Genomic DNA, 24,259 nt, shown 5'->3' on the forward strand with positions numbered 1-24,259 from the left:
ATGTAAGAGTATATCCCAACTTTATTATGTGATGTGTTGGCTGCTTCTGAGTTAATATCTCTCTCTTTTTTGTCTCCACCAGGCCGAAGGCATAGGGAGAGAGTATGTTTTTGCACTCCGTCCGTCCGTACCGTCCGTGTGTCCGTGTGTCCGTGTGTCGTCCGTCCGTCCGTCTGTGATCAGCTAATCTCCGGCACCGTTAACCCCGGTCGATGCCAAATTTTGCACACACACTCCCTGGATGCCAACGATGAACCTCTGCCACCAAAATTTCCAGAACGGCCTGTTATAGCGCCACCAGGAGGCCGCTTTGTGCAAAACAAGTTTTTAGACAGTACAACCTACAGATTTTGTCCAAACATCACGCAAATTGGTACACAGTATCTCTAGAGCCATTCAACGAAATGGGTCTTTCAGATTTCTCAGACTCCATCCTGATTGGCTAAGATTGGCTTCCAAAGCAAGCAGGAGTGCTACAGTTTCAAACAAAAATGCTGCAAATCATGAACACATTGTGTGATTTCCGTGAAATTGTGCACGCACATTCCCACTAGGCCGACGAAGAAATGCCACATGAACATTTTCAACTCAGCCTCATGGTGGCGCTATAACTGGCAGAAAAGTGTTTTTACCTCTAACTGCACGGATCTGTGGATAACTTTGTATGCCAACTCCCTAGAGGCCAAGGAAAAACCTTTGCCTGGAATTTTTCACATCTGCTCTTTATAGCGCCACCAGGAGGCCGACATATGTAAAACACATTTTCTAATATTACTCCTTCAGATTTTATCCAAATTTCACGCAAATCGGTACTCATGCTCTCCATAGTCATGTGATCAAGACGGGTTTGTTTGATTTCTCATAATCCACCCTTATTGGCTACGATTGGCTTCTAAACTTTTCAGGAGTAGCCAGCGTTGTACCCGTTTTGTACAAATCGCCACAACTACTCAACACAGCGTCCGATTGTGGTGAAACTGTGCATGCATATTCCCACTAGGCTTTGGAAGAAATGCCACTTGACAGTTTTCAAATCAGCCTCATGGTGGCACTACAACAGGCCAAGCCACGTCACACACACGCACGCATGTACGCACGCGCACGCGCACACGCACACACATGTTTATATTGCTCCTAAATATTTTGCCAAACATCACACTCACACTCCTATCCTCCTGGTGGAGACCTGTGCCCAGAAGGGCACTTTTTCTAGTTTTATATATCATTTTATCCCACGATTTTCGCTACACTTCCTCTGCCAACCTGGGGCATGTCCTTCTATGCATGAGGAGTCCAAGCTGCTTCTTTTCACCTGACAGGGGGGAATTTCCCTGGTCGGAATAACGTGTTCCTTCCACGCGCTATGTCCGGCCAGGGGGAGGTAGTTTTAGAGACCAGGATTACTGCATATTTTTGTGAGGGTACCTACCCTAGGGGACACGGGGAGAACATGCAAACTCCACACAGAAGGTCCCTTTCGCCAACCCCACCTCGGGTATGGGCACTGATAACGCGGAGGAGGGATCACGCCCACAGCGTCCCCAGCGGGAATCGAACCCAGGACCTTCTAGCTGTGAGGCGACAGCTATATTTCCTATATCTTGAACTCAATGTCAATGTTTACACGCTCACAGTTAACATTGACATTGAGGATGTTATACTGTTATACTATTTACAAACTTAACTCCCTGGGCAACCAGTGACCTCCAGGAAAGTCTGGATGGCAACCGAGGGAAGGTCGGCGATGCTGGAGAGACAGCTGACCTCCAGGAAAGTCTGGCAGGGCAACAGGGGTTAGCAACCTCTGTCGCAGCACTCGCAAGAGGGCACCACGCAAGCTACAGACCGTACAAATGAGCAATACGCCAGAGTCTCCCGAGAGGAGGGGAGGAAGAGAGACTCGATAGGACAGATTCAACGACAACAACTATGACAGTGACACAGACGCAGAGAAGGCTCCCTTGACTCAAATACACCAGAGTAAGGCCAAGTGTGGACAAGGACGGACACATGCACACCGCACAGACGAACAGTCTGGTGAGACGTAGGAGAAAACTATAGGCAGGAGGCAAACCATAGTCCTAGAGACCTCTCGGTGCCTGATATATCCATAGAGTATATAAAGGATAGAGACCGAACTGGAGCACTAGCCCCGCCCCCAAGCTATTAATTTCGATGAAGTTGCTCAGTGGCGTTTTGAAGCACCCGGAAGACTGCCGGAAGTACCTCCTCCGGACCTCAAATTTGAGGTCCGGGGTGACGTATGGGTGACGTAGGGAGTGATGGTCCTACGTGTCCGTGCACGGGTCCGCCTGCAGTCCTTCCTCTTACCACTAGGGCCCAGAGCTTCAACGTTGGAGCGCCTCACTGGCCCCTTGGATATATCCCCCAAGAACACACAAGGCAGAGAGAGCTTCCTGCTAGTTCTGGCAGGGGAGAAAGGACAGTGGGCGGGTCCGAGGGGGGGTGCCCTGCATGGCGCGGCGGTCGCTGGGGTGTGGTCAGCACTGGTTTGCTGCACCTGGCCGGCAGGTTTTTAAGGAATTTTAAATTATCTTATAATCTCTAGTGCCACTTCATTATCTTACTATTATCCATCCATCCATCCATCCATCCCCCCACCCACCCACCCACACATCCATCCACCCACCCAGCCACCCAGCCACCCATCCATCCCCCCATCCATCCATCCATCCATCCACCCACCCAGCCACCCATCCATCCCCCCATCCATCCCCCCATCCATCCATCCATCCATCCATCCACCCACCCAGCCACCCATCCATCCCCCCATCCATCCATCCATCCACCCACCCAGCCACCCATCCATCCCCCCATCCATCCCCCCATCCATCCATCCATCCATCCACCCACCCACCCATCCACCCACCCACCCAGCCACCCATCCATCCCCCCATCCATCCATCCATCCATCCACCCACCCAGCCATCCATCCATAGCTCTTTTAAAACCCATTCTGGGCGGGAACCCCTTTTGGTGTTTTAAGCATTATGTCATGCTTTAGCTGTTGAAAAATAGCAGATCTACAAGCTGTACCGAGTGCCGCGCTATGAGCTTGTACGTCTGCTATTTTTGGAAAAATCGTGAAGATTCCATACCCCTGTACTCACGTCTCCTGTCCGTGACGTGCAGGAGGCTAGCAGTGTGTCCTAAGATGCCTCCTCCTCCTCCTCCTCCTCCCTCCTCCTCCTCCCCCACTGGGTGGTGGAACAGCTCTTTGGCAACAAGGTCTCCCGAGCAGGAGGGCTTCAGCAGCTTCTGGACGTCTTTATTGGGCTCTGTCAGCACGTGCACACACACACACACACACACACACACACACACACACACACACACACACACACACACGCACACGCACACACACGCACACAGTAAATCAAGTGTTTGCCACAGACTTGTGTCAACAGCACAGGTTTGTACTTTATGGCTGTGTTTACTTTCATTTTAACACAATATATGCCCAAGACGTCCACATACGTCCTAGATACTACCGCATGTAGTGCCCAGGACGTCTGTGGACGTCTTTGTAAAAAAAAAACCTTTCAAAATGTTGGCCTAAATGTGGGCACCCCACTTCGCTATTTTGAAAGAATGCCTCAGGAGGAAACAAAGCCTATTCTAAAGCCTTCTGCCCTCCAATCACCTCCTGAGATTTGCATTGCGTGTTAACCAGTAAGACGCCCTGAGGGCGAGAAGCGGGCGAGGTTGCGTGCGCGCAACCTCGCCCCAGTTGCGCGCAACCTCGCAAATGGGGGGGGGGGGGGGGGGGGTCAGATCAACATGTGGGATGAATTCTGTACTGGCCGCATATGGAGCGTGTCTTGAGTGTACAGGGTTTGATGAGGTCAGATCAACATATGGAATGTCAGAACAGGTCGGCTCCATATATGGAGATCTATAAGGGTGGCAGCGGGGGCAGTGTCTTGAGTGTACAGGGTTTGATGAGGTCAGATGAGGTCAGATGAACATATGGAATGAATTCTGTATTGGCCATATATTGACCAAAGTGAACTGTATCAATCAGACAATGTCAAGAGTGATGACTCTATGGTTATTACAAGACAGGAGGTGTATAAAGCAATACATAATCTCTCTGATAATAAGGCTAGTGGCCTAGATGGCATTGCTGCTGAGCATCTTAAATATGCCAGTGTAAAATGATCTCCTCTCCTTGGATTGTGTTTTACTGGCTTTATGATTCATGGTATACTTCCTGATTCCATGCTCTCTGTTTTATTAGTCCCAGTTATAAAGGACAAGGCTGGTAAAGTTAGTAGCGTTGACAATTACAGACCTATAAGCTTTAGCCAGCATACTGTCTAAAGTATTGGAAAGGAATCTGTTGGACAAGATAAATGAGTACATTGACAGATTGACTCCACAGACAATCAGTTTGGATTCAAACCCAAGCATGGTACTGATCTGTGTATATATGCTTTGAAGGAAATTGTAAGCAAATATAGAGGGCAAAACTCAACAGTCCTTATGTCTTTTATTGATGCGTCGAGAGCCTTTGATCGTATCAATCATAGAAAGCTTTTTATTAAACTAAGCCTAAGAGGGGTGCCTGGGGCCCCCTCATATTTTACTATATGCCCCAGGCTGGGGGCATATAGGATCTTGGCCTATTGGTATGCCAACCAAACCATGAGAGTCAAGTGGGGCAATAGTGAATCAGGCCCATTTGTGGCCACCAATGGGGTCAGACAGGGAGGAATTTTGTCGCCTATTCTTTTTAATTTATATATGGATGATCTGTCGAAACAGTTGAATGCTTGTAACACTGGTTGTATGCTGGGTAATGATCTTGTCAATCATTTGATGTATGCAGATGATTTAGTCATACTGAGCCCAAGTAGCGCTGGACTACAGCAGCTGCTCGACATATGTACTGAGTATGGCATTGAAAATGATATCAAATACTAGAAAAAGTGCCCTTCTGGGCACAGGTCTCCACCAGTAGGATAGGACTGTGTGTGATGTTTGGCAAAATGTTTAGGAGTAATATAAACATGTTTTTTTGTTTGTTTGTTTTTTGCAACAATTTTCTTCATTTTGTTGAGGAAATGCAGAGCCAGATCACTCATAGCATCTCTGAGGATAGAATTCTGGATGAGCAGGACATGTGCAGCATTTTGAACAAAATAGGCCACTCCTGAATACTTTGGAAGGCAATGTTAGCCAATCAGTGTAGAATCTGAGAAATCCAACAGACTCGTCTTGATCACATGACTACAGAGATCGTGTGTACCGATTTGCGTGAGATTTGGATTTGGAGCTAAAAACAGGAATTGGCCTGTTATAGCGCCACCATGAGGCTGATTTGGAAAATAATGAGTGGCATGTCGTCCTTATCCTAGTGGAAATGTGCGTGTATAATTTCACGGAAATTGCACACTGTTTTTGTGATTTGTGGCATTTTGTTCGAAACGGACCATTCATGTGAGCTTTGGAAGCCAATATTAGCCAATCAGGATGGAAGATGGGAAATGGTGCAAATCCGTGTTGATCACATGACTATGTAGATAGTGTATACCGAATTGTGTGATGTATGGATAAAATGTGTACGGGTAATCTACAGAAATGTGTTTTGCCTAAATCGGCCTCATGGTGGCGCTATAACAGGCCGTTGAGGAATATTTGGGGCAGAGGTTCATCGTTGGCATCCATGGAGTGTGTGTGCACAGTTTGGCATGGATCGGGCCAACGGTACCGGAGATTAGCTGATAACGGACGGACGGAAGGAAGGAAGGACACACACACACACACACGGACGGAGTGCAAAACATACTCTCTCCCCATGCCTTCGGCCTGGTGGAGACAATAATGCCAGTAAGAGTGTTGTTCTTATTTGTAGAACAAAAGAGGACAAAAGTCAAACATTTCCTGATTTTAAACTCTCTGTGTCTGTAGTAAAGTCAAATATCTTGGACATTTTATTACAGAACAGTTGACAGATGATGATGATATACACAGACAGTGTCGTAGCGTAGGATCTATGCACAGGCGAACACCCTCGCATGCAAGTTCAGTATGTGTTCAGAAGCAGTTAAGATTACTCTATTTAGAGCTTACTGTACACCACTCTACACTGCCCACTTGTGGTCAAGCTACAAAAAAGCAAGTATTCAGAAACTTCAAGTAGATGATGCCATGAGAATTTTACTCAAAAAGCCTAGATGGTGCAGTGCAAGTGAAATGTTTGTGGCTGCAAGAGTCAATACTTTTCAAGCTGTTCTCCGGAACTTAATGCATAGATCCATGTGTCGCTTGGATGAGTCTGTGAATAGCATCATCATGTCAAAAGTTGCACTAGATACTCCTCTAGCCTTAGAAGACATTGGCTTAAAAGCCTTTATTTTTAACTGTCACAGATGCCTGTCTAACATTTTTTATTGGATGTATATTGTATTTTGTATGTTTCTCTATGGACCCTGAGTCTGCAATAGAGGGTATGCGCATGCTTAAAGTGAATGCCACATCGAGTGGCAAATCGAGTGTTTCTGTGTGGATGTCTGGGCTGTCGAGGCCAGAATGTAGTTTTTAGCCACTCAGTAGGCATTCCTGCATAACTTCCTGGTTTGATGATGATGTCACGCGCATACCCTCTATAAAGGCATTCATTCATTCATTGAGCGTGTCACGAGGTGTGACGGACAGACGGAAGGACTGACAGGTTTTACAGGTTTTGATTACCAGGCGGGGCTTCGGGCCAGCCCAGTTAGGGCCGGGCCCTAATTTTCCGGGCCCCTGTTGAGAACTCTAGCTTTCCTCGGCTGCCAGGCGCGGCTGCGCTAATAACTTTGGGTGGGCCCGTCTAGAGTGCCGAGTGCCGCGCTACGAGCTTGTAGATCTGCTATTTTTGAAAAATCTTTGAAAATGTGGCGCAAATCTTTGAATATATATTCTTTCAGAGTGAACGTTTTTAACTCAAATCTTTGCTTCTGGGGGGGGTGGGGGGGGGGGAGTCCCCTGGAACAACACATTTTCAGATGGGGGTCGGCGGCCATGTACATATATATTTTGGGGGTCCTTGACATGAAAATGTTTGAGAACCACTGACATAGAAACAAAGATTTCTTTCCAGAAAACTGTCCCAATTGGACGTCAGGCCTAATTGGGTTAAGCATGATGTTTCCTTGAGACTATCTCTCGAGACAATGTGGCTCATGTCGTTCCAGGTGGATGAGTCACAGAGCACAGCTGGGAGTCTGGGCAATTATTTCCTTATGAAGGCTATCGTACAATTTGTTGAATACAAAAACAGCTCATCAGGTTTCTGCTCCATTATGTCTCCCTCCTCTCTGCATTAAAAACCTGAAAACGATTCTAAAAATGTCTTCTAAATCCTGACAGTTTTCTGAAAAAACAATGTTTATAATGTCAGTGGTTCTCAAACATTTCATCATGTCAAGGACCCCCAATTATATATGTAATTGGCGGCCAAACCATATCTGAAAATATGTTGTTCCAGGGATCCCTTCCAGAAGGAATTATGAGTTCAAAACATTTTCGCGATTTTTCAAAAATAGCAGACCTACAAGCTCGTAGCGCGGCATTCGGTGCCGCGCTATGAGCTTGTAGATCTGTTATTTTTCAATAGCTAAAGTTTAACATAATGCTTAAAACACCAAAAGGGGTTCCCGTTCAGAATGGGTTAAGAAGAAATGAAATAGGGAAGCAGGTGGGGGTTGTATGATGATTCATGATTAAAGGATTATACCAGTCTCATTTTGAGTTCTCGCCATTATCATTGGTGTGTGAATGTGGGAAGTGAGGACGCTGGCGTCGACTGTTCGCCGCCTCACCTCCCAATGTATGAATGAATGAACCATTGTAAAGCGCTTTGAGCACTTGGAAAAGCGCTATTAAAATGCAATTCATTATTATTATTATTATTATTATAAATGTAATTCACTGCCATTCATGTTGAAATGGAGTGGGAAAAAACATTAAAATTTTTAAAGTTGCTAGTTATAGGTGGGCTAAAGGCTCATACAAATAGTCTGGATTTTCGGTGTTTAGGTGACCACCGAACTACAACATGACGTCACGAGCCGCGGTGAAGAGCAAACCACCGCCACCGCTCCAGCCCTTCTCTCTGTTTTTACTCACCACCGCTCAACGTTATTTCAGCTCCGGTGGTCACCTCACCACCGAAAAACCAGGCTATGAATAGGCCTTTACTCACCCTTTCGAAAAGCACTACACTACTTTACACATTAAGAAAGAATGGTTGAGGTTTTTGTAACCTACTGTATGTGGCCGAGGTTGACAATGGTCAATGACATGGCACAAGGACCAAGGTATGGGTAGTGTTGTGATTTTGATTGACCTTAATACACACAGAGAAATACAATATTGGTTTGGAAAGTGGACATATGACGTGGCTAGCGGCATATCATGCATCTCGTCAGTAAGATAAGTAGTAAGTACTTTGATGGTCATCATATCATGGTCATCATATCATGAATACCAATATGCTTACGTGGATGAGTGTTTCAAGTGGTCGAGCAGATAAGGTCATACGGTAATTCAAGCATAATGTGTATGACTAGCACAGATTAATATGAAGAATGGAAATACTATACTGTCTGATCATGATGCCATTTTCAAATAGCACTGAAGCAAAGAGAATCTGCCAGCACTGCGAGCACAATCCTAGGTCTTTCATTAGATTGGAGCCAAGCAGACAGCATCTAATTGCCCCCACTAGATTTAGATTTAGAGAACGGTTGCTGAATTAAAATACAGTAAAATGTAGAAAAAGTGTATTGCAATACATATATTTCCAAATGCAATATTCAGCACAAAAAATGAAAAAAAGAGGGGGGGGGGGGGGGGGGGGGGGGGGATAAACTAAATAAAAATGCATTGCAGCAGGTTTGGATAAGTATGTCCATACTGTATCATGTACTGTAGCTCTTATGGGAGACGATCATTGTAGGTATCCATCTATCTGCTACCTGCATGCTGGTATACTCCATGCCTCCATCTATCTGCTACCTGCATGCTGGTATACTCCATGCCTCCATCTATCTGCTATCTGCATGCTGGTATACTCCATGCCTCCATCTATCTGCTACCTGCATGATGGTATACTCCATGCCTCCATCTATCTGCTACCTGCATGCTGGTATACTCCATGCCTCCATCTATCTATGCTGGTATACTCCATGCCTCCATCTATCTGCTACCTGCATGCTGGTATACTCCATGCCTCCATCTATCTGCTACCTGCATGCTGGTATACTCCAAGCCTCCATCTATCTGCTACCTGCATGCTGGTATACTCCATGCCTCCATCTATCTGCTACCTGCATGCTGGTATACTCCATGCCTCCATCTATCTGCTACCTGCATGCTGGTATACTCCATGCCTCCATCTATCTGCTACCTGCATGCTGGTATACTCCATGCCTCCCAGGTCTATCTGCTACCTGCATGCTGGTATACTCCATGCCTCCATCTATCTGCTACCTGCATGCTGGTATACTCCATGCCTCCATCTATCTGCTACCTGCATGCTGGTATACTCCATGCCTCCATCTATCTGCTACCTGCATGCTGGTATACTCCATGCCTCCATCTATCTGCTACCTGCATGCTGGTATACTCCATGCCTCCATCTATCTGCTACCTGCATGCTGGTATACTCCATGCCTCCCAGATCTATCTGCTACCTGCATGATGGTATACTCCAGGGTTCCCCAATTAATTTTCCTCGAGGGCCATATTTTGACTAAGGTACCAGGCTGGGGGCCGAGTCCGAACGCGTGAGGTCGAGGTCTTGCCCTGAAAATTCATTTTCAGGGCAGGACCCCATTTGAAAAGGATGCCCAGTTTGACATGCATAGGCTACTGACCCCCATTTAATGCCATTTATATATATATATATCTTTTTTTTAATTCTTCCGCGGGCCGCAAGGGGGCGCTCCGCGGGCCGCAAATGGCCCGCGGGCCGCATATTGGTGAACCCTGGTATACTCCATGCCTCCAAGATGGCTGGTAACATTCAGGCTCCACCGCTCCAGCATTGGTCCCAGAATACTGAATCATTACAGCTGTGACATTAGCAATCATCATTTACTATGAAAACGTGCAATTCCCGTCAGTGTATATCACTCAAAATCCCCATAAAAAGCCCCCATATATGGTGCCCAGGTCTCGTGACATCACTATGACATCTGATGTCATATAGTAAATGCGATCTGCTGTCACAAATAATTAAGCCCATATGGAATGTCAGAACAGGTTCTGACATTCCATATGTTGATCCTTCCCCATCGATGTCTATACCTGTCCATTGACACTTTAGATGGGCCCGCCCCAAAGTTATTAGTGCCCGGCAGCATGGCCAGTACAGAATTCATTCCATGTTGATCTGACCCGCCCATGCAGAAGCGCCAGCGCTCGCCCAGCAGTCTGCCGCCAACAAGGCACATACGTGCACGCCGCGTCCTCACCCTTAGGCGTCTTACTGGTAGCTGATCTGTGTGTGTGTGTGTGTGTGTGTGTGTGTGTGTGTGTGTGTGTGTGTGTGTGTGTGTGTGTGTGTGTGTGTGTACACGTACACATATAACAACATATAAGGTTTTTATGAAATGTATGCTGGCTAGAATCCTCCCGTGGTTGGTAGATGCAGATATTTTGTCTAGCAAACAAAAAGCATATATTAACAGGCAGGGTATGAACGAGCATGTGCTTTGCCTTAAAACAGAGATAGATGATTTCAAGCACGAGTCATGTAGTCTTCCTTGATTTTAGAGACCCTTTCACATGATCAGGTCACAAATAAAATTACCTCAAGAGTACATCGACATAGTGAAAGATATTTACTGTGAGTCTTCCATCCAGGTTATCTGTGGAAAACAGCTAACTCCACCTATACCTCTAAAGATAGGGATTAAAACTGGCTGCCCTTGGAGCGCAGTTAATTTTATAATTGCCATCAACCAGTGGTTAAAGTGGTTATGTCTGTGTGCCCCCCATGGTGTGATTTCACCTAACCCAGTACAGGGCTACGCAGATGATGTCCAGTTGGCTTCCAGGGAAGAGAGAGTAATTGAAAACATGCTCGCCAGGACAGATTCATTTCTGGAATGGTCAGGCCTGGAAGTTTAAGGACATTAAGGGCTCCATTTTCGTCACCGCTAAACCCCTTATCCCTAAACTTCTTTGCCTTTTTTTTTTTTTTACTATTTTGCAAAACATTTTTGAATAGTTAAAATGGCCATTCTATAAGCTCACAACGTGTCAATGTAGATTGGCTAGTTGAACTATTCAAAAATGTTTTTTAAAATAGTAAAAAAAAAGGCAAAGAAGTTTAGGGATTAGGGGTTTAGCGGTGACGAAAATGGAGCCCTAAATGTGCTGTCCTATATGAGAGAAGGAGTGGAGGAAATAGGTGGTACCACTCAAACACCGACACATGCCCTGACTTCAGAATAGCCACCAAACCCATACGTGTGTTCTCCCTTCATGAGACATACTCCTATCTAGGGCACAAGTTTAACATTGCAGGTGAATGGAAGGAACAAGTTAACATCATCTTGTCCGAGTTCACATCTAGGTTGGACCTCCATCTATCTATGCTGGTATACTCCATGCCTCCATCTATCTGCTACCTGCATGCTGGTATACTCCATGCCTCCATCTATCTGCTACCTGCATGCTGGTATACTCCAAGCCTCCATCTATCTGCTACCTGCATGCTGGTATACTCCATGCCTCCATCTATCTGCTACCTGCATGCTGGTATACTCCATGCCTCCATCTATCTGCTACCTGCATGCTGGTATACTCCATGCCTCCATCTATCTGCTACCTGCATGCTGGTATACTCCATGCCTCCCAGGTCTATCTGCTACCTGCATGCTGGTATACTCCATGCCTCCATCTATCTGCTACCTGCATGCTGGTATACTCCATGCCTCCATCTATCTGCTACCTGCATGCTGGTATACTCCATGCCTCCATCTATCTGCTACCTGCATGCTGGTATACTCCATGCCTCCATCTATCTGCTACCTGCATGCTGGTATACTCCATGCCTCCCAGATCTATCTGCTACCTGCATGATGGTATACTCCAGGGTTCCCCAATTAATTTTCCTCGAGGGCCATATTTTGACTAAGGTACCAGGCTGGGGGCCGAGTCCGAACGCGTGAGGTCGAGGTCTTGCCCTGAAAATTCATTTTCAGGGCAGGACCCCATTTGAAAAGGATGCCCAGTTTGACATGCATAGGCTACTGACCCCCATTTAATGCCATTTATATATATATATATCTTTTTTTTAATTCTTCCGCGGGCCGCAAGGGGGCGCTCCGCGGGCCGCAAATGGCCCGCGGGCCGCATATTGGTGAACCCTGGTATACTCCATGCCTCCAAGATGGCTGGTAACATTCAGGCTCCACCGCTCCAGCATTGGTCCCAGAATACTGAATCATTACAGCTGTGACATTAGCAATCATCATTTACTATGAAAACGTGCAATTCCCGTCAGTGTATATCACTCAAAATCCCCATAAAAAGCCCCCATATATGGTGCCCAGGTCTCGTGACATCACTATGACATCTGATGTCATATAGTAAATGCGATCTGCTGTCACAAATAATTAAGCCCATATGGAATGTCAGAACAGGTTCTGACATTCCATATGTTGATCCTTCCCCATCGATGTCTATACCTGTCCATTGACACTTTAGATGGGCCCGCCCCAAAGTTATTAGTGCCCGGCAGCATGGCCAGTACAGAATTCATTCCATGTTGATCTGACCCGCCCATGCAGAAGCGCCAGCGCTCGCCCAGCAGTCTGCCGCCAACAAGGCACATACGTGCACGCCGCGTCCTCACCCTTAGGCGTCTTACTGGTAGCTGATCTGTGTGTGTGTGTGTGTGTGTGTGTGTGTGTGTGTGTGTGTGTGTGTGTGTGTGTGTGTGTGTGTGTGTGTGTACACGTACACATATAACAACATATAAGGTTTTTATGAAATGTATGCTGGCTAGAATCCTCCCGTGGTTGGTAGATGCAGATATTTTGTCTAGCAAACAAAAAGCATATATTAACAGGCAGGGTATGAACGAGCATGTGCTTTGCCTTAAAACAGAGATAGATGATTTCAAGCACGAGTCATGTAGTCTTCCTTGATTTTAGAGACCCTTTCACATGATCAGGTCACAAATAAAATTACCTCAAGAGTACATCGACATAGTGAAAGATATTTACTGTGAGTCTTCCATCCAGGTTATCTGTGGAAAACAGCTAACTCCACCTATACCTCTAAAGATAGGGATTAAAACTGGCTGCCCTTGGAGCGCAGTTAATTTTATAATTGCCATCAACCAGTGGTTAAAGTGGTTATGTCTGTGTGCCCCCCATGGTGTGATTTCACCTAACCCAGTACAGGGCTACGCAGATGATGTCCAGTTGGCTTCCAGGGAAGAGAGAGTAATTGAAAACATGCTCGCCAGGACAGATTCATTTCTGGAATGGTCAGGCCTGGAAGTTTAAGGACATTAAGGGCTCCATTTTCGTCACCGCTAAACCCCTTATCCCTAAACTTCTTTGCCTTTTTTTTTTTTTTACTATTTTGCAAAACATTTTTGAATAGTTAAAATGGCCATTCTATAAGCTCACAACGTGTCAATGTAGATTGGCTAGTTGAACTATTCAAAAATGTTTTTTAAAATAGTAAAAAAAAAGGCAAAGAAGTTTAGGGATTAGGGGTTTAGCGGTGACGAAAATGGAGCCCTAAATGTGCTGTCCTATATGAGAGAAGGAGTGGAGGAAATAGGTGGTACCACTCAAACACCGACACATGCCCTGACTTCAGAATAGCCACCAAACCCATACGTGTGTTCTCCCTTCATGAGACATACTCCTATCTAGGGCACAAGTTTAACATTGCAGGTGAATGGAAGGAACAAGTTAACATCATCTTGTCCGAGTTCACATCTAGGTTGGACCTTATCGACAGATGCTCACTACCTTTAACCATGAAGCTAGAGGCCATCAGACCAATAGCACTGTCTAAAGTCCAACACTTCTTCTCCAATGTTCACCTCCAGCAGAAGGTACTAAGCGAAATGAATAATAAAACAGTGAGCTTAGTACGTAAGTGGTTTTCCCTGAACACACACAGCTGACAGCACCTGTGATATTATTCACCATCCTCAGTGGGGGGCGGGCTGGGTGTACCGAATGTGTCATGGATTCATATCAGCATGCACATATCACATCTAGTGAGCATGCTGAATAATGATGATAGGGATGTTAGGGAGCTAGCTAGATCTTCCCTGTTCCTCGATTTGAGGAGACGCAAGGTCCCTTTAGCCAGGGAGCCACAGCCCCACTGCCTTGGGTTCAAAAGGAAACCTAGTGGGAAACTGGACACTCGCTCCCCAGGCTTCGGAGTCTCATCGGATTGGCCGGATTTGAACGACCTCTGCGTCCAAGCCGGTGTGTGTCCCTGGAGTGGGCGTGGCCTGACTCTGAGACTGTGGAGGTCTCTGAGGACATAATAACTGACCCTCTCACCTCTGTTAGAGCAACAGTGACCTACAGCGGACACACCCACCTGTTGACACCTAAGGGTGCCTGGCGGACCCTGTTGGATATGTTCCAACATCGGCAAACAACAACACTGGACTGGACTCAAACTCCAGGGGAAACTGGCCCCATGCTGACCACTCTGTTTCCCATTCATTTTTAAGGAACACTGCTCTCAATGAGGACATTATCACCTTTACAGTAAAAGCCAGGCTACAGATCCTTCCCACCAAACTCAACCTCTGGTTTCCCTCCACCCATGCACCTCATTGCTTGCATCACACCACAGGGCTCGTTACAGAAACCATGTCACACATTCTGAATGGCTGTTATGCCTATAAAGGGCTTTACATAGCACGCCACAACAGAATAGTTGATCTCATAACAAAGGAAATATCTAAACATTTTGCACTGTCTGTGAGAATGTACAAACATTCCTGTGTCAAACCTTCCATGTTTCAACTCTGTACTGAAAATACTGACATTTTTGCACATCTCTCTGCTAACACACCAGATGTTGTTGTGGTCAATGAAGAGAACAGATCAGTTTTCATTCTTGAAGTGGTCTGACTGCATCTTTGATTCTAGCTTAGAGGAAGCCTTTATGACCAAAGTAATTAAGTACCAGCCGCTCATCCAGACCATCATTGAACTAGGCTATAGGTGCAATCTACTTGTGTTTATCTTCGGCAGCCTAGGACATGTACACAGTTTGGTTGTAAGAGGCTTCCAACAACTTGGGATGCCAAAAAAGCAGCCAAACGGCTCGCGAAATTCTCTGCAATCTCTTCCACTATCGGTAGCCGCCAAATATGGCGAAGACGCTGTTACTTGTACCCCTGAAGGGTGTGTGGGTATTTGTCCGGGATTTGCTGATTGCACTCTGTACAGCACCTTGTAAATATTTGTGTCCTTGTATTGTATCTCTTATGTGGACATAAATAAATGATTAAAATGTGTGTGTGTATGCATGGTGCGTGCATGGATGGTGCGTGCGTGATGCGTGTCAAGGATAAATACCAATCTCACTACAGTGTTTGCCAAAGGCTATTAATTTGTTTAGAGAGACCTCAGATAAATTGATACTTTAATACTTTCACTGCAAACATGAAAAATCTGTTCAATGTGTACACTGTCTGCCAGCAGCTTCATTCCCCATTAACGTCACCCTCTCCAGTTGCTACGTCTGATAGTGAAACCAATTTTCTGTTTACACTTCATATCGATCGCCCTAGTCTAGTCTAGAGCCGTTTACTTGTCCTGCTTGAGAACATGTGCACACGTGCGCGAGCACACACACACACACACACACACACACACACACACACACACACACACACACACACACACACACACACACACACACACACACACACACACACACACACACACAGTTATTTTGCAAATCCTGAATTCATATACTAGGCCTACATCTAATTATTATTATTTAGAGTAGCCAATTGTTTTTTACCCCCTTTTCTACCCAATTTAGTAGTTTGCCAATTAATTCCTCCCCACACACATTACTGTGTTGTCACTGCTGTCGTATCCTACATTTATCACCTGGCAGTGAGGAGCCCCCACTGGGAGGACGTACTGTAGAGCCTTGGTCCTATAGTCCTAATGTACTCCTCCTGCCCAACACTCCCTCCTGCCCAACACTCCCAACACTCCCTCCCACCCAACACTCCCTAAACTGCCCAACACTCCCTCCTGCCCAACACTCCCAACACTCCCTACTGCCCAACACTCCCTCCTGCCCAACACTCCCTCCTGCCCAACACTCCCTCCTGCCCAACACTCCCTCCTGCCCAACACTCCCTACTGCCCAAAACTCCTCCCGCCCAACACTCCTTACTGCCCAAAACTCCCAACACTCCCTCCTGCCCAACACTCCCAACACTCCCTCCTGCCCAACACTCCCAACACTCCCTCCTGCCCAACACTCCCTCCTGCACAACACTCCCTCCTGCACACCACTCCCTCCTGCCCAACACTCCCTCCTGCCCAACACTCCCTATACTGCCCAAAACTCTCTATACTGCCCAACACTCCTCCTGCCCAACACTCCCTCCTGCCCAACACTCCCTCCTGCCCAACACTCCTCCTGCCCAACACCCCCTACTGCCCAACACTTCCTACTGCCCAACACTCCCTCCTGCCCAACACTCCCTCCTGCCCAACACTCCCTACTGCCCAACACTCCTCCTGCCCAACACTCCCTCCTGCCCAACACTCCCTACTGCCCAACACTCCTCCTGCCCAACACTCCCAACACTCCTCCTGCCCAACACTCCCTCCTGCCCAACACTCCCTACTGCCCAACACTCCTCCTGCCCAACACTCCCAATACTCCTCCTGCCCAACACTCCCTCCTGCCCAACACAAAACTCCCTCCTGCCCAACACTCCCTCCTACCCAACACAACACTCCCTCCTGCCCAACACTCCCCTCCTGCCCAACACTCCCTTCTGCCCATCACTACCTCATGCCCAACACTCACCCCCTGCACAACACAACACTCCCTCCTGCCCAACACTCCCTCCTGCTCAACACTCCTAGCCTGGCTAATAAGCCAGACTCAAATCACACTGTCGTGTGGTATTTGAGTCTGGAGATGCTGTGTATGGATCTTGTTTCCCAACACTCCCTATACTGCCCAACACTCCTCCTGCCCAACACTCCTCCTGCCCAAAACTCCTCCTGCCCAACACTCCCTCCTGCCCAACACTCCCTACTGCCCAACACTTCCTACTGCCCAACACTCCCTACTGCCCAACACTCCTCCTGCCCAACACTCCCAACACTCCTCCTGCCCAACACTCCTCCTGCCCAACACTCCCTACTGCCCAACACTCCTCCTGCCCAACACTCCTCCTGCCCAACACTCCCTACTGCCCAACACTCCTCCTGCCCAACACTCCCTCCTGCCCAACACTCCCTACTGCCCAACACTCCCTCCTGCCCAACACTCCTCCTGCCCAACACTCCCCTCCTGCCCAACACTCCCTACTGCCCAACACTCCTCCTGCCCAACACTCCCTACTGCCCAACACTCCCTCCTGCCCAACACTCCTCCTGCCCAACACTCCCTACTGCCCAACACTCCCTCCTGCCCAACACTCCTCCTGCCCAACACTCCTCCTGCCCAACACTCCTCCTGCCCAACACTCCCTACTGCCCAACACTCCCTCCTGCCCAACACTCCTCCTGCCCAACACTCCTCCTGCCCAACACTCCCTCCTGCCCAACACTCCTCCTGCCCAACACTCCTTACTGCCCAACACTCCTCCTGCCCAACACTCCCTCCTGCCCAACACTCCTCCTGCCCAACACTCCCTACTGCCCAACACTCCTCCTGCCCAACACTCCTCCTGCCCAACACTCCCTACTGCCCAACACTCCTCCTTCCCAACACTCCTCCTGCCCAACACTCCTCCTGCCCAACACTCCCTCCTGCCCAACAGTCCTCCTGCCCAACACTCCCTCCTGCCCAACACTCCTCCTGCCCAACACTCCCTCCTGCCCAACACTCCTCCTGCCCAACACTCCTCCTGCCCAACACTCCATCCTGCCCAACACTCCCAACACTCCCTCCTGCCCAACACTCCCAACACTCCCTCCTGCCCAACACTCCCAACACTCCCTCCTGCCCAACACTCCCAACACTCCCTCCTGCCCAACACTCCCAACACTCCCACCTGCCCAACACTCCCCAGCCCGAAGGAGTTCGTGCAATGACAATTATCTCCCTGCCGCCACCCAAGCGCCTTCATAGTCATATTCTTGTCATCTGGACTTTACCAACCAAGTGTAGCCTACTTATTAACAACAGCTTGAACAAAATATCTATAAGCCAGAGAGGGTCACTTGTAAGAAGATATTTGGCTTTGACAGCATCTTAGATTAGATGTGGGCTATAGGCAGTGCAGAAACATAATTGCCTTGATAACGTCAAAGCCCTTGACTCAGATGCCTGTGGAATTACGTGAAAAAGTGATTTTATTATATAATTACGGCAACACCATTGTGATTGTATAGAGCACCGAAGTCTGACGTCACTTTCAGTAGAGGGCGCCTATACACAGGTTCATGTATTTTTGAGTGGTGTAAACCACTCCTACAACTGGCTTTGTTAGTGCAGAAAAAATGAGCATGGTTGCTATGTTCACCCTGTTCACCCGGGTGTGATTTCATTACGTCAGACATGATTTGAGTGGTGTAAACCACTCCTACAACTGGCTTTGTTAGTCTGTGCAGAAAAAATGAGCATGGTTGCTATGTTCACCCTGTTCACCCGGGTGTGATTTAATTACGTCAGACATGATTTCATTACGTCAGACAGGCTATATTACACCACTCAGTTCACACGGGTGTGATTTTTTTATTTGCAGTGAAATTTGCATAGGGTGATTTCAGGTTGCTTCATATAAGAACTGTGTTTGAAAAATAAACCGACCACTCCGGCCTTTCTGTCAGGGGAGTGGCTGTGCGTCGTTAATGATGTCCATTCATATTTGATACAGCCAGTTTCTGGAGAAAATGGAATTAATGTGGCCGCAAAAGCCTTGAAACTACATATGAAGGCAATGTCGCTGCTAATATACGTCATGCCCAGCTGTCAACACATTGCGTTCCTGAGATTCCTCGTTGATGTAAGCTCAGCTGGTGGTGACTCGACTCGTACTAACAACGAAACATTAAATATCAATAAAATTAAAATAAACGTAATTATCATTCAGTTTCTGTTGTGCGACGGGCAAATGCAGCCACCCTGCCTACCCGGAAATGTAGTCTCTGGGTTGTTTGAATCGTTTCTAACGCTTATTTTGTTACTCTTTGTCTTTGGGTATATTTGTACAGTTCCACCTTCAGTCGATGCTTCATATCCATGAGTGAAAAGGCCGGGGTGATCGGTTTATTTTTCAAACGGTTCTCATATGAGGCAATCTAAAATCCCCCTATGGAGATTACAATGCAAATAAAAAGTACACGAACCTGGGGACTGACAGTGACGTCAGGACTTCGGTGCTCGATAGGATTAACTCTGTTCCTCCCTATCCCGCATGCAGGCTCAGCTCTGAATCAGCTAACCCCGAAGTCCACAGAGAGAGAGAAAGTGTGTAAGAGCGAAGACAGGAACGCATATTATCCATGAGACAGAAAGCTAGACAGAGAGAAACAGAGATCCATGTTTGCCCACACGATTTAATCAAACTCAGTGTGTGCCTCAATAAATCAATCTTCTTTAGACGGTGCAGAGAGCAGGACAGATTTTTGCCAGTTCATTGTGCTTTCTGTGTCGTTGGCTGTCCTATAGTAGTCTAATGGATATTTTTTCCAGGAATCAATGAAAGAGTACTACAAGAATAAATAGGATTGTTACTTCTAATTTATAGCTTGCAAAGACATAACACCAAATTACACTGTGCAGGGTTCCCGATCCGAGTACATATAGCTAGATGTTTATGTAACTCATTATGTCAAACTCAAGGCCCGGGGGCCAAATCAGGCCCGTGAGTGAATTATCTTTGGCCCGCGGGATATTTATTAATTAGTATTAGAACTGGCCCTCTGGTATATTGCACAGACCACCATAATACTACAAGTCGGCACATATCACATACTATGAAAGCAGTGCTTGGTGAGGATCATAGAACAGGAAACTGAGCTTAATAATAATGCATTTTCAGTTTTAAATGCATTTACTGCCATTTTGCCTGGGACGTCCTCATGACCGCGGTGCCCGTGTGTTGAAACACAGTCCGGCCCTCGACCTCGACCGATTTCTTTATTTTGGCCCACTGTGTATTTGAGTTTGACATACCTGATGTAACGAATTGTTTTCAGACCAGTGTTGTTTTTGGCAGCACATTTTGATTTTAGTTGTAGTCATTAGTCTCTTGAATAGTTTTCATTTAGTTTTAGTCACATTTTAGTCACCTGGAATGTTTTAGTGTTGGTCTAGTTTTAGTTGACTAAATATCATAAGATTTTAGTCGACTAAATTTACATCGTATAATAATGTTTTTACACTTGCTGAAAATAGCTGATCTACAACGCGTCACACTGCGACACGTTGTGAGCTTGTAGATCGGCTATTTTCAGCATGCAACTAATTGTAAAATGACTTATACTAGATCTCTTGTCCACTAGTCCCTTCCTAACATTTTAGTCTAGTTTTTATTTGTTGACGAAATTGTCAGTATATTTAGTCTTAGTTTTAGTCATCATAGCTTAGTTTTTAATTAGTTTCCATTTAGTTTTCGTCAGTAGAAAAAGGTAGTCGATGAACATTTTTCGTCTTAGTTTTAGTCGACGAAACTCCGGTTTTCAAACTCCAACCGTTAATTTATCTTCCATTCTGATTATATGTAGACTATGCTAATATGTTTGTATTTCAAGAAGATTGTAGCTTTGTACTGGAGCTCATATAAATCAATTTGATTGATTGATTGATTGATGTATTTATTAACACCATAAAGCATTACACTTGTTTACAAGAGGGTCCACCTTGTTCAATTCAACAAAACATTAAGAGACGTACAGAATAGATATATATAGCTAAAGAACAGAACAGGAATTCATCATAAAGGAGGTAAAAAGGGAAAAGAAACATACCGGTATACAGTGTCAAGGTCAAGGGATTCGCATGTCTTAATGACTTGTAGGTAGGGCGTTCCACATTTTGGTGTCATAGGAGCGAAAATAATTTATTCCCTTGTTTGTGCCGAATCTGGGTTGCACATGGTTTGTTGCACTCCCTCTGGTGTTGTGGGTGTGGAATTAACCACTTAACCACCATCTAATAGTTGTACAACGGTGTCAAGTGTTCAATCTACAAGTTCACAACATCACAATGTGATGTAGATTGGAAATTCAATCTTTTTTCTGTGTGTGCCCAAAATAGGGACGGCATGTTGAAATTAGTTAACACCCTCCAATATGCGATTGGTGCAATGTTACTGCGTTTTCGTCCTGTAAACTTAACCCATTTTGGACTGATGGCGATTCAAAAAAAGGCTTCTAAATCCTAATAGTTTTCTGAAAAACCCATGTTTCTATGTCAGTTGTGCTCAACCTTTTTCATGTCAAGGACCCCCAGAATTATCTCTATTGGGCCACGGACCCCCATCTCAAAATATGTTGTTCCAGGGACCCCCAAGAAGCAAATATTTTAGTTAAAAATGTTCGCTCTGAAATATATATTCAAAGATTTGCACAACATTTTCATGACTTTTCAAAAATAGCAGACCTACAAGCTTGTAGATCTGCTATTTTTCAATAGCTAAAGTATAACATAATGCTAACACCAAAAGGGGTTCCCGCCCAAGATGGGTTAAACTGTATACCTTCAACTCCTACAGCAACATTCATGTACAATTCACTAGTGACTAGTGAACTAAATAAACTAACTAACTGACTGTTTTGTTTTTATGAAGTAAACAAGTAAAACGTAATTGTCAGCAGCAGTAAACTAACTGAAATGGTCCTCTCATTGTTTCCCCTAACACAACCATTTAGGCTGCTGTTGTTTGTTGACTAGGGTCCATGATGCCATTTACTCCAGTCCTGCACTTTGTAAGTCACTCTAGATAAGAGCATTTGCTAAATGTATTGCAATATGTATAGCAAATTCTAAATGTAGCTATCCCACAGGGAGCTGTGAGTTTTCTAATTAATTCTAATACTTAAATATACAGAATCAGATGTTCCACCTTCATCCCATACTGTTTCACCATAATGGTACTACTGATATCTTCCAGGATAACAATGTGTTTATCCACAAGTCACAAGTGGTCAAACAATGGTTTGAAGTCTGCATCCTATGAACACACAGCATATACCTATAATTCAGTGGTCCCAACAGAAGCATTTGAAAGGAAAGGAGAGTCTGGTGCCCAAGATGCTGCTCTTCACCACCATTACCAATGCCCAGACACACACACACACACACACACACACACACACACACACACACACACACACACACACACACACACACACACACACACACACACACACACACACACACACACACACACACACACACACACACACACACACACACACACACACACACACACACACACACACACACACACAGTTTTTTCCTTATTTGTTTAGGTGTTCTGAGCTCAATTGCACCCAAAAGAACGGAACTTTTTAACATTCAGTATAGATTTTCTGTGGTCTAGGGTTTTCTGGCTCAAACAGGTGCTCTGATTTTCCTGCTGTTTGTGATGTCACAGCCTGCAAATCCCATATATGTCAATGGGATTTGCCAGCAGATGTCACTGTTTTCACTGTGTTGCCTGTTTTCATTGCAGCTCAAAAGGTTTCCAAACCTCAGAGAAAACTCCAGACCACAGAAAATCCACTGAATGTTCAAATTTCAGGTTTTTTGGGTGTAATTGAGGTCATACAACCTAAAAGAAAAACGAAAAATAAATGAAAATGAATGTCTTAAAAAAGCATCTCACATGATTAGAGCCACTGTCACTGACAGGAGGAAATTAAAAAAATGTCGTTCTCAAACTATTTCATGTCAAGGAACCCAAAAAAGGCTGCCTTTACCCCCGGCTGAAAATATGTTGTTCCAGGGACCCCCTCAGAAGCAAATATTTGAGTTAAAAACGTACGTTTGAAAGAATATGTTCAAAGATTTGCGCCACATTTTCACGATTTTTCAAAAAATAGCAGATCTGCAAGCTCGTAGCGCGGCACTCGGTGCCGCGCTATGAGCTTGTAGATCTGCTATTTTTCAATAGCTAAAGTATAACATAATGCTTAAAACACCAAAAGGGGTTCCCGCCCTGAATGTGTTCATATTCTGTTCCCATTATTGTAACTATTCCCTAGTATAGCTACTGAGATGACAGTTTGCATGGGCAATGAATGGAGCACAGTTTACTACAATGGTTCGCAAACTTTTTCATGTCAAGGACCCCCAAATTTACACTAATTAGCCCACGGATTTTTACGGCTCTAGCAGTGATCCTCAACCCGTTTAATTTCAAGGACCCCCAGTTTGACATGCATTAGTCTACGGACCCCCCATTTAATGGCATTTCTATCTCTGGGTATGTATATTGTAAAATCAATGTTATTTTAACTCAGAGAGTGTACAAATGGAACCAACGGGTCCGTTTGGTTCCATTTGTACACTATCTGAGTTACAGACCCATAAGAGACCCCTGGGGGTCCCCGGACCCCACTTTGGGAACCCCTGGTTTACTATCCAGTAAAATAAGCCACTATTCACAATAACACGCCAAATAACAGGATGATGAGACACAATGGCATGCAAATCAGCACTAGTGATAGTTTATCATTTGGACATTAGCATAACTATATTATGTTAATATAGGCCTAATGCTAAAATAACAACGTTGTAGTTTTTATGACGACGGAATTTTGATATTTGATATTACAATACTAACAAATATTTGGTGCCTACAGGTACATATGGATTAGGTTGTGTATACTCTTACTACAGTGCTACCTGAGTATTGCACGCATACGCAATGGCTGTCCTTTGTATGTATTGCTTTACACAAAAAAGGTGTCCATTCGCCACAACCATGATTTCAGCTAAAATAATCAGCTGTGAATTCCAGTATGTAAAATCCAACATAACTTGGATGCATAATAGGCAGTATAGCTGCTCTCATAACTATAGCCAG

General features: G+C 45.6%; 1 protein-coding gene across 1 annotated transcript in view; it reads right to left on the reverse strand.

Annotated features, from left to right (window-relative positions):
- Window positions 1-24,259, reverse strand: part of dbndd1 (dysbindin domain containing 1) — a gene marked incomplete at its 5' end in the record, with an annotated part of 55,331 nt that overhangs the window by 30,605 nt on the left and 467 nt on the right. The window contains one exon of the mRNA XM_079496865.1: window positions 3,132-3,299. Within this exon, the coding sequence (XP_079352991.1) occupies window positions 3,132-3,299 (168 nt within the window). The remainder of the gene's footprint in view (window positions 1-3,131; window positions 3,300-24,259) is intronic.

Source organism: Electrona antarctica (genome assembly GCF_951216825.1).
Source record: "Electrona antarctica genome assembly, chromosome: 3".
Classification (NCBI taxonomy): Eukaryota; Metazoa; Chordata; class Actinopteri; order Myctophiformes; family Myctophidae; genus Electrona; species Electrona antarctica.